The sequence below is a fragment of the Formica exsecta genome, unplaced genomic scaffold, assembly GCF_003651465.1.
Source record: "Formica exsecta isolate Colony F162 unplaced genomic scaffold, ASM365146v1 scaffold238, whole genome shotgun sequence".
Taxonomy (NCBI): domain Eukaryota; kingdom Metazoa; phylum Arthropoda; class Insecta; order Hymenoptera; family Formicidae; genus Formica; species Formica exsecta.
The window spans coordinates 265547-277852 of NW_021849660.1; the positions used below are offsets into that span (position 1 = coordinate 265547).

Sequence of the window (12306 nt, forward strand, 5' to 3'; positions counted from 1 at the left end):
ATATCCATATGTATGCTTATATTGCGTGTTTCTTTAAAATATATATTAATACAATCTTCTTGCAAATTATTTTATATTATAGCAAGAGATATTTTTATGTGCAATTATTTTTCTTGTTAAAGGTAAGATAAAATAGACATATAATCTCTACTGAAAGTCACATGAGATTTGAAGCAGAGACCAAACAACTCGAATCTTAATCGCTCAACTTTTTACCTTTTTACGTTTAAGCCTCAAAAGAATCGCGCCTTGTCGTATAATAATGCCTTAATGTTTAAACTTACAGCTTATATTGACAAATAAAAAAAAAGTGATGTCACATGTTGATAACAAATTGACACCACAAAATGCAAACAGGCGAAAGTACTACATCTAAAACAATTTTTTTGGTCACCCGTGGAAGATAATATATATTCAAGCGTGGCTCTCCCAACTTATTCTAGGGCTATGCAATTTATTTTATCGCACCAAAAAAAAAAAAAAAAAAAAAAAACTTAGAAAAATCGAAACCACAGCATCGATTGATGATAGGCCGTGTGCTTTTGTGTTGAGAAAAAAAAATCTGATTACAAATGTGATACAAAATACTAGAAATATACGTCTTAATGGTACATGAAAGGTGAGAGACGAGTTTACATAATATTGAGGTTGTGTACCAATGTGAATTTATAACTATGAGATTATATCTGGTAATAAAGGAATTTTACCTTCTGCCATCCTTGTTCGGACCCCTGCTGCTTCTTAACGGTAGAAACGGTAGATTTTGAACGATTCTAATACCAGAAGTTGCAACAATCTGTGTAGGATGAAATCAGAGATTGAAATTAAAGCACTTTTGGCATTAGTATCACCTCATTGAATAATACATGCAGATCGAAGTAAAGAAGCATCACATTGTGCAGGAATAATTGAATAACAAAACTATTTAATGTGGGAATTTTATGTGAATGTGGGAAGACTGCAATGGATAATGTGCACATATAAATATATATGTATGAGAGTATAAAAAATATATATATATTGAGATGTGTCAGAGAGAAAACCGAGCTGCACATGCATTGCCAAACAGGCGATATTATCTACCAACAGGATCATGAGGACTCGGCTGTCATGGTTATCAAGTCTTTGGTTTTACCGTTAACGAAGTAGCTTTGGTTTCCTCCTCTTTGACAAAGGTCACGACGTTTTTTGCAATATTTGATAATCAAATATTTTTCTCTGTGGTGTAGGAAAGCGATGGACAACAAAGGCCAGACTTATGAAACGCTGTTGGAGAATAGTACTGGCTTCAACAATCCGAACAACATAAAATATCTGTGCGACTTGATCGGCCTCGGACAAGAGAATCATTCAAATATGGTTGGATTGAGGTAAGATGTCACTAAATTACACTATAAATTATATTAATAAATATGGAGTAAATTTTATTTTCATATGTTTAATTACTTTTACTTTTATTGATATGCAGAGAGAGGTTTCCACCGAATGAGTACGCCTCCGAATTACGACAAGCGCAAGCAAGCAAATGGGCGTTCCGAAGCGTTGCTGAGGGTATAGATCATTTCAAGGCCGGTCGTCATTCCGAAGCTTTCCAGTGCCTCAACAAAGCACTCACCGTTGATCCTCGGAATGTTGAAGGCTTAGTCGCTCGAGGAGCATTGTAAGTTTTCCTATTAATATTTACAATATGTTTATTAATATTTACAATATTGATATATGCATAGATGCGTTTAATATACTATCTTCTGTTTTGCACAGATATGCAAATAGTGGAAGCTTCAAGAAAGCGATTGACGACTTTGAAACAGCCTTGAAATTAAATCAAACACATGCAAATGCTCGTAAGTATATGGCGGAAACGTTGGTGGCGCTCGGTCGTAGTTACGAGGACGAGAAGAAATACGAAGACGCTCAAAAGGCGTATGAGAATTGCTTGGCGATCGCACCGTATCATGAGGAAGCGCGAAATTCCATCGAGTACATAAAGTCTAAGACTCTTACAGCATCACTGAATCCTTTGGATACCTTTAAGAGCTTCGAAGCCGAAAATGACGTTGTAGAGAACAAGAAAGATAAAAAGAAACGCAAAAAAGAGCGAAAATCTAGATCAAAAAAGAGACAGAGATGGAGTTCCAGCTCGAGTTCTTCGTCCAGCGGTTCTTCGAGTTCTTCAAGTTCGGACTCGAGCAGCTCGTCGTCATCCGGAAGCTCTCGTTCAGCGTCCCGTTCGCCGAACCGTAAGCGCAAGCACAAGAAAGATCATCGCAGTTCGCTTTCACCGCTTAGCAAGCGTATGGCTCAATATAATAATCCTCCGGCTGCAGCTGCCACTACTCATGATACTATCGCTCCAGCCTCTTATACTGCAAATACGCGCGAAAAAGTTGATGACTATGAAACTAAAGTACGCAAGTTTCTTGAGCAGACCAAGGACGATTCCGATTACGAAGATAAGGCAAGTATAATTTTATAATTTACATTACTCTTTATAGGTTTACTCAATTACAATATATTTCAAGTATGTGCAATATCAAAATTAAAATAATACGAGATCATTTTTTTATGCGAACAGGTGAGAAAATTCTTGGAAGAGACAGCGAGATGGAAGAGAGAAAGGGAAAAAGAAAAGAAACATTCTGAGAGCGAAAAAATGAAGAAAAAGAAGAAGAAAGAGAAGAAAGGGAAAGATAAAGAGAAGGAGGATAAGAAGAGTCGAAAGAAAAAGAAGAAGGAAGAACGGAAAAAGCGTAAAAACAAGGATAAACTTGAACGAGATTTAGAAGCGTTGAAAAAGTCATCTTTGCCAGATTTGGAACAATTAGAGTCCAAACTTAATGCTTATTATGCGAAGGTTGAGAAAGACTGTGCGGCGCTAAAAAGGTTGGAATCTTTATTAGAAATGTCTCAATATGAGTTTAATATCTATTTTTTTTTAATTATTCGGTTAACAATCTATATTTAATTTAACTTTGTGTTGTAATGTCAATCATCTCCCCTTTTTTTTACATTAATTTCATATCCTCAGCTAACGCAATTAAACGGAAATCACGCGGTCGTCAGATATCGTATTCTACTTGTGTTTTTATATTTACTAGGTATGTAGCACAGTATAATGACATACCTTCCCCTCTTAGCAACGCGGAGAAGCTCGCTGAGAGTTCACGGAGGGAGGAAGAGCTGCGCAGAGAGAGGGATATATATATATATATAAAATATTAACACGTTTGCTACCACGCGTCACATATGTGTAACGCATTGATTCTCATGAGAACTCAACATTACGTAACAGAAATGAATCGTAATGCCAAAGCCTGGACGAACGGTTTTCCAACCACATAGTGATAGCGAACGTGTTCGTACAGTAATACAACAATATAATAAAATCTCGCTATAATTGTTTGTCATAGAAATACAGAGAAAGCCACTAACAGACATATTTGAACAAGAGTCCCAGTTGATTCATCCAGAACCGAAGCTGCCTACGTTAGACACCGCTGCATTGAATGCAAAATGGAAAGCTGCACAAGCTGCTAGGTGAGTATATGAAGCACATACAACGAATCTTTATTATAAATCTACAAAATTTAATATTTCAAATTTTACTTGTATTAAAATAAACACATGTAAAAGGCAATGAATATTTCGAGATTTATTTTAAAATCATCTTTAGTAAAATGGCGGTAAATTATACTATGTCTTAACAAGAACGTTTATTTACATTTTCTTTTTCTTTTTTTTTATCTGGTGTTTAAAATAAGTATGTTATTTACGACGTACATTCGCGCCTGATTCTTATTTGCACTTTATATGTGTTTATTTTGATATTGTATTAGATACGTTCATCTGAAACATGAACTAAATTGTTCCATATAAGTTTCAATCTATATTTCAATTGAACATACTATATATATACTATATTATCAGAGTCATTTTCACTTATATTATCGGAATTTTAATTTTTAAATTTACTTGACTGCAAATTTAAACATTAATGTATAATTTTAGACAAAAGGACGTTCCTCCGCAAAAATGGCAAGACGTTCCACCGGAAAACAAGAAGATGCAATCTAATGTTTTTGTGGATAGTGATGAGGACGATGATAACGAAATGGAAGAAAGAATTCAACGCGCGGCTCTCGAAAAGTCTTTAAATATACGGAAGCAGATGCAACGTGAACTTGCCGAGAAAAGGGCGCCGCCGCCGCAGCCTGCACCAACGCCTCCGCCGCCATTGCCTAAAGAGCCTCCGATACCAAAACAAGCGCCTGTCAAGTATCCTACGCCGCAACCGCAGAACAAATTCCAATCATACAAAGATCCCGTTATGTCTATCTCGCAAACGACACCAACCAAATTCGGCTCTAGCAACAATTTGGGAGGCAAGTTTCAGCCGATTGGTCAAAACAGCGGAGCCGGGCATCCACCCGAACCACCGCGCCCTCCGCCACCAGCGAAGAACCAGAATCAAGCCAAAGGGCCGAGAACAGATTCCGATAGCGAGGCCGAGCGAGGTCAACATCGACAGACTCCGAAGAAACGTGAATCAAGCGGTAGAGGCGGCGTGAGCAAGCGTATGAGTAGAGACCGTCCAACGAAACGATCGCGCAGTCGATCTCGCAGCGCATCCAGTTCGGGCTCATCAAGATCACGATCGCCGAGGCGAAGCCGTTCACGATCATACTCGAATCGACGATCAGGCAGTTATGAGAGAAAGTACAGCAGATCTCCCTCGGGTACGTACAGCAGATCGCGATCACGATCACGAACTAGATCGTATACGAGGAGTCGCAGCCGCAGTAGGTCAGGTGACCGAGGTTACTACCGCAAGAGACAATTTCGGCCGTACAACAATCGCGGCACGTATTACAAGCCACGCTTCCAAGGCTTCAACAATCCGAATCACCGCGGCGGCGGTAACAATTTCCAAAACCGGAATCGTTTCTACAACAATCAGCACAACAATCGTTTCGGCAATCGTCGCGGTGGTGGCTTTAATAATCGTGGCGGCCGTGGCGGTCGCGGTAACCGTGGTGGCAGATTCTTCCACAACAAACAAAATTTCCGTGACTTCCGCGATAGGAGGGACTTTAGGGATCGCCGTGCATCATCGCGCGATCGATACAGCGATCGCAGCTACTCGCCCGATCCGATGAGGAAGGTGGACGAAGCGAAGGAGAAAATCAACAAGATGCTCGAGGGTGGCGACGACGTCGAACATCAGCAGGGTGGCAGCGGTGGCTCGACCGTACCACCTAATAAGAGGCAAGCCGGGCCCTTGAGCGAAGGAGAAGAGAGGGACGATGATGACTATGAGAGGTGGGGAGAGGGAGAGGGGGGCGATGCAGCTAACACCAAGGTTGGTTAGACTCCGCGTAGGTTTTCGGCATACGGCAAATGGCCGACTCGTCTTCTTTGCGATGACGATCATGATAACAATTGATGATAAAAGCGAGGAATAGCTGACACAGAAAGTGAAAATGATGATGATGATGATGATGATGATCAGCCACACACGCGAGGAACAAACTAACTCTCGTTTGTTGCCAGAATGAAGGGGTTGAACCTGTCGACGGTAACCTGGAAGGCAAGGAGTACTTCATTGAGCGCATGAAACAGCGAAGCAAGAACGTTTTAATGCAGAGAGCCATTGCAGCTAAGATTTGGTAGATATTGCCGCCGCCGTCGCTGCTTCTCTGTGATATAATCGCTTTCTTCAAGTCGCTCTTAGTTAATTAGGTAGTTGACACGATTGACACGAGGCATATTGAGACACTTTCCTAGTTTTAATAACGATCACTCTATCTCTTTTGTTATCACAAACTGTCATAACCGTATCTCTGACAAACTCGATAATTCCATTTTTTATTTTAATTTCGTTCCAAGTCTGAACGCGAATTAGATTTAAAAAACTTAAATCTAACTTACATAATTAATCGAATATCAATGTAATCAATTATGGCTACTATACAGGTGATTTTCATAAATGGAGTTTTATCGATACTTTAGGAAATATAATTTTGTCCTGATAATTTTATGGATTTTAAAAATAAGTTTATCTCAACATGAATCAAGAGAAATTTCTTTTATATTTATCCAATATATTACTATTTACTCTGTGTGTAGCGTAATAATAATAATTAGATTTTTTGTTATAAAAAAAATTCATTAACATGCAATAATTAATGTATAAAATTGTAAAAACATTATATCACTGGCGAGTGGCTTTTCATTATCATTCGTTATCAGAAACGGAAGTCAATTTTCATTTAATTATTATCTAATGACGTATTTATTTTGTACGATAAGGGGAAACATTCGTAGTTACATTGGAGCAAGCACGATTAATCAAAGCGGAAGACCATAATTTCTATTTCGAGAATTTCTCAAATCTAACGTGCCACTATAGCTCGTGTATTCGAATATGCCTAACAATAAAACTTCCGTTTCGCTTGATCCTAATAATTATAAGAATTAAATTACACAGCAACATAATAGTATCCCCAAATTGAACATCTTTCATTCCCAATAGAGGAAAAAAAAACACGAATACGTTATTAATCTCTTTTACGATTATTTAGTTTAAGCTATAATATACGAATAATTTTAAAGTAACATAATACCTATATGTTGTATGTGAACCGAGTTGCTGTACAATTGAAAAATCCACAAATATATAACGCAAAACCACCGCAAGAGACTCGTTGCGATTTCTCGCCAAAGGAAATGAACATGTATCTTCCTCTTCCTGTGCTCAAGTATATCTAACGACCCTTTAGTCACGATTTATGGCACGTCGCGCCGATATCGAGAATCTGCATACGAGAAAACTGGTCGCTACATTGATACCGGCAATGCACCAGTTTGATATCAGGCGAGTACTTAAGTCCGACGGTGCACACACTCTTCTCATATTCCTCGAAACTGTCTCGGACACAATGAAATTCTTCGAAGCGCGATTCGTGCTTTTCGCTTTCGCTGTTCTTTCCGGCGTTTATTGTTCCGATAATTTGGACGATGGGTCTGTCGGCGAGGTCGGTGAGAGTAAGTTGTATTGTTTGAAACACACGTTTCTCTTTCACGTTGTTTGCAAATTCGTATGAGATTAAAATTCTCAAGCGAGAAATCTCAATCATACGGAAAGTATAACGGTTTTTTTTCTTAGTACATGCGATATAGAGAAAGTTTTTTTTTTTTTGTTTTCTAGATGTAGATTATCAAAACTATCAAGATCTTGATATGTTTTCTTCGGTGGAATGTGAGGAGAACGAGGAGTACAGCGAGTGTTCTGGGGATCGGACATGCCAGAAAACATGTGAAAATATGGACAATTGGGAAACGATGAGTTGCGCCAGGACGAAGGTCTGCATTCGCGGTTGCGTCTGCGAGGACGGCTACGTGCGGGATGATAACAGCGGCGTCTGCGTCAGGGAAAACAGCTGCCCCAGAGTGAGACATTAACTTCCCGAAAATTAGAACGTTAAAAGAATAAGAGTCCGGATGATTTACAATAAACGCAAGTTGAAAAGAACCGTGTGATAAATGCGCAACGAGCGGAATTTATCGAGCTTCATTAATATACATATATAGATGCTTTTAAAAACCATTCTTTTATGTGCTATGCTTAATTAATTGAATGTAATTAATTGCAAATGATTCAACGCATCTTGTGTCAACGTCTCGAAATAAAAACGATTACCCCGAAAAGAATGCCACGATATAGTTTAAATTGAATAAATTATGCATTCCACAAACGTGTTTGCGTACATCGACGTTCGTGCACCTGCGTATACATGCATTCCGTACGATAAACGCGTCTCGCCGTTTAGTATTCGCTTACTCAGAACTGCAGGACCTGACGTAAAAGGAACATACAAGTACAAGCTTTATCGTACCGCGAGCCATTTGAATTCCATTTCAAATTCACTGAAGCCTGAAGCCGCTTAAAATTCTCAAGCGAGAAATCTCAATCATACGGAAAGTATAACGGTTTTTTTTCTTAGTACATGCGATATAGAGAAAGTTTTTTTTTTTTTGTTTTCTAGATGTAGATTATCAAAACTATCAAGATCTTGATATGTTTTCTTCGGTGGAATGTGAGGAGAACGAGGAGTACAGCGAGTGTTCTGGGGATCGGACATGCCAGAAAACATGTGAAAATATGGACAATTGGGAAACGATGAGTTGCGCCAGGACGAAGGTCTGCATTCGCGGTTGCGTCTGCGAGGACGGCTACGTGCGGGATGATAACAGCGGCGTCTGCGTCAGGGAAAACAGCTGCCCCAGAGTGAGACATTAACTTCCCGAAAATTAGAACGTTAAAAGAATAAGAGTCCGGATGATTTACAATAAACGCAAGTTGAAAAGAACCGTGTGATAAATGCGCAACGAGCGGAATTTATCGAGCTTCATTAATATACATATATAGATGCTTTTAAAAACCATTCTTTTATGTGCTATGCTTAATTAATTGAATGTAATTAATTGCAAATGATTCAACGCATCTTGTGTCAACGTCTCGAAATAAAAACGATTACCCCGAAAAGAATGCCACGATATAGTTTAAATTGAATAAATTATGCATTCCACAAACGTGTTTGCGTACATCGACGTTCGTGCACCTGCGTATACATGCATTCCGTACGATAAACGCGTCTCGCCGTTTAGTATTCGCTTACTCAGAACTGCAGGACCTGACGTAAAAGGAACATACAAGTACAAGCTTTATCGTACCGCGAGCCATTTGAATTCCATTTCAAATTCACTGAAGCCTGAAGCCGCTCGTAGACTTTCATGCGGTTACATTTCTACTAATCGAGAGACATCGCGCGAGAGGTCTAATACGCCGCGTGTCTTCCGTAAATAATTTTAAGAGCCTGCTCTGCTTAATTAAATAGAAAGGAATAAGGATTTGCGAGGAATTCCGAATTTTTATTGACTTTATTTCTTTTTCCGAGACATTTTTTTCTCGCGACATCGAGGAAATGTCTCGCCGATGGCGGTGGTCGAGAGTCGAGAGGGCGAAATTCCATCGCGATGCAACGCTTCGCGAAATCCCACGTTGCTCCTAACTCGCATGACTTCTCGAGATCCGGTGTCGGTGGCATCGTGTAACCACGCGCACGCACACAAATCAACCATCGTACCACGCACGGCCACTCACACGTGGACGCGCGCGCGCGCGGTCGTTGCTGTTTAGTGTGGTGATCTCTCTCTCTCTCTCTCCCTCTCCCGTGACTTCCTCCCGTGCGAGGCAGGCGAGGCCAGTCTCGGTCGGCCTCGGTCGTCCTTGCCCCTTCTGCTAGGCAGCACGTCCGTTACCATCTACTAGCTGGCGCGAAAACATCAACTCATTCCCAACGGATTAGAAAGGCTCGCCAGCCAGGGCCCCGAGTAGTGATGGGCCCGATCCAATTTTCTCGGCGACGGCGCATCCCCGATCAGAAACCAGACTATGTTCTAACTATGCGTTATCGAGTACTTTCGATTTTAGGAACAAAGAAAAATATGACAAAAAAACGTGTGGTTTGAAGACGGCGGAGTTTGATCAGAAGAGCAACAGGCAACGGGACCAAAAAGTTATGGCATGCTGTTAACATTTTGAAATATGGGCCCCGCCGAGGACCGCGTTTAGGATCATTGCAGGGTTCCTGATTTACAACCTCGGTTCAAACAGATCGAGATGACAGCTGAAGTAGGATATTGAGATAAATATAACTTGCAGCTACAACGTATTCACTTTTTTCGGAGATTATTAATAAATATCTGAAAAGTGTTTACGGGAATACAAAGAATAGCACATACTTAAGATTCTGAATACATTATCCCATTATCACTAACAACTTAAATAATCTTTTATGTCCATACCGCTTTTTTTACTTTTACATATTAATATCTATTGGGGTAAATTCAAACAAAAGAGATTGTAACAATCTTGTACATCTATTGTAACTCATTTTATATTACAATAAATAATATACTCGATATCTGTATAATAACCATAAATTTGGCAGAAAAAAATATATATGCGATATCTCAAAATCAAATGTTCTGTCGTAATTGAAAAAAGCGAGTGACATATTTCGAGCGACGTAATCTTAACTTAAAACACGATTAAATGGTAATTGAAGAAAAATCACGGTTGATCCCATCGCTAGCATGGGGGGAATCCTCCGCCCACCGCCTCTCTCCTCGCTTCTCACGAACCGTTTGCGCGTAGGAGGGAAAGTTACCGGGAATTTCTTCCTCCCTCTTCTCTCTCCCGGCATCGCGTTTCCTTCGGACACCTCGACGGAAGCTGCGACCTCAGCGATCGGCGCTTGGTCACGAAAACGAACGGACGGAACAAAGCAGGCGCGTGCTTTTTGTACGCTGTCAAGCGCGCGCCGGAAGGGTCGGCAGGAAACGTTCGTGTAGGTACCGATTCTAGCCACGTTCGAGACTGTCGGACTCTTCTCCCAAGTTTCGGCTGGAATCGATGAAACGTTCTTTTAGCACATCGTGTGGATCTGCGGAAAATAAAATTCTCAGAGGCACATTTCGAGTATACAATGAAATAGATGCGTTTATTGATCATATTCGGATATTCTCGCGGATATTAACATTTCCGTAGAATTACGATAACTTTATTACGCATGATAGATTTGAATTATTCTGCCTAAGATGATGTATGCGTTTTTAGTGTTTATTATTTTACCTTCTGTAAAGAGAAATTTATTTGAACCGCATCATGATGAAAAGATCTGCGTATCTCATCTGCATGCGTGTACGCGGGAAGATCCGAGAAATACCCTGGAAAAGAACGGCGACACGCGGCATTACCGCGAGAAAGACTGCCGATGAATTATGATCCAATTAAGATCTCGCGTCCGACATCCACTGTCTCGCTCTCCATCTCCGGCCGATAAACATTAGCTGACTAATGTCTACATTTAATATACCAGCGGTGGTATCCTGTAACAAAACGTAGCACGCCCTAGTAATGTCATTAGAGATATTACTTCCTTGTCGACGCACTGATGAACTTGAAAAAGTTTCTTTCTCGCACGTGTACTGAATACAGTTAAACGAGAGATTCAAGTTAATTATCCCTCCGTGTACTGATGTTAACAGTCAATATTAATATAATCGGAAATTTACATCGACTCGACAAGTAGATATAAAAATATTTAGATACAACACGGATGCTTCGAAAATGTCCAATTATATTTAATATTTATAATTTTTATTTCATGTGCTAAGGCATTTTTTCGATTATACTTAAATTAAATATAATGTAGCAAAATTCTGCATATTTAAATCTTAAATAATCTTAAAAGAAAAACATGCAGAATACTTGTTCAGTCAAGCTGCATATCTTTGTTTCTCTGTATTAGGCAAATATCCCAAAGGCGCCAATCGACACCTCAGAAAATGTGCAAATAACGTGTAAATGCATGCGAGACGATAGGCACGCTGTGCGATGAATCACCTGCATCGTCGTTGTCACCGGATTCACGACGGCCGTTACGTTGGCCATCACCTCTCGGAATCTTTCCGACCGCGCAACCGGATGTATAAGATGAGACGAAGACGCGGGATGTAAAGAGGGTAGAAGACCTCGCATTCTTTAATCATTATGAATGCGAGATATTGCGACCTCTATCGCTGATGGGCTAAAAATGAAATGTGAGCAACAACCATAGACGTAGGAGAAGTATAGATTGCACATATGTTATGTTATCTATTACGTATTCGCGCGCCAAAATTAGAAAAAGAACGCAATGTCACGAAAGTATGTTTATCTCTTTTTTTTAACTAGAGGAAAATTTTTCCCATGGCAATCATAATTTAGAGACGTTGCATTTTTTTTTCTAATTTTGGCGCAAGATTTGTTCGATACCCGCAGTCTATATTTCCTACGTCTATGGCAACGACTGATTGTGAGCCGATATAATCACCGACATAATATATGCTGCATTCTTGCACTTTTTCCTTATTCATTGTGGCATGATCTATATAGACATGCGCAGTTTATGCCGAAAGCACAAAGATGTTTGCGAGCGTGACGAATGTACTACATATGTTCTCTGAAGCTTGGAGAGTTCAAAGAATTCGTTCTATTGACTGTCTGATGAAATGGAAAGAGAAGATCATTACGGAGCCGAGGTTCCTTTATTATGAAGATTTTTACACTATCTACACACTGTCATATTTTATCATGTATAATATAATATCTGAAAAATTTTGTAATTGTTTTTTTTTTCTTTATTAACGAAACCGCGCATTTGCGATACATACCGACGTGCATTATCTGTCGGAACGTGTCCG

General features: G+C 39.8%; 1 protein-coding gene and 1 long non-coding RNA gene across 2 annotated transcripts in view; one reads left to right on the forward strand and one right to left on the reverse strand.

The window, feature by feature from the left end:
- LOC115236016 overlaps positions 1-6693 on the forward strand; it is a 17962-nt gene extending 11269 nt beyond the window's left edge. The window contains 8 exon segments of the mRNA XM_029808200.1: positions 1230-1370; positions 1469-1660; positions 1759-2455; positions 2573-2880; positions 3096-3236; positions 3340-3534; positions 4006-5356; positions 5548-6693. Of these exon segments, the coding sequence (XP_029664060.1) occupies positions 1230-1370; positions 1469-1660; positions 1759-2455; positions 2573-2880; positions 3096-3236; positions 3340-3534; positions 4006-5356; positions 5548-5667 (3145 nt within the window). The 3' untranslated portion in view covers positions 5668-6693.
- A 3198-nt stretch (positions 6694-9891) lies between these two features.
- LOC115236022 lies at positions 9892-12163 on the reverse strand. Its single transcript, XR_003884120.1, has 3 exons — positions 11468-12163; positions 10694-10950; positions 9892-10505 (listed from the first exon to the last, which is right to left on the reverse strand). It is a non-coding gene; the product is annotated as an uncharacterized LOC115236022 (long non-coding RNA).
- Between the last annotated feature and the right edge of the window lie 143 nt (positions 12164-12306).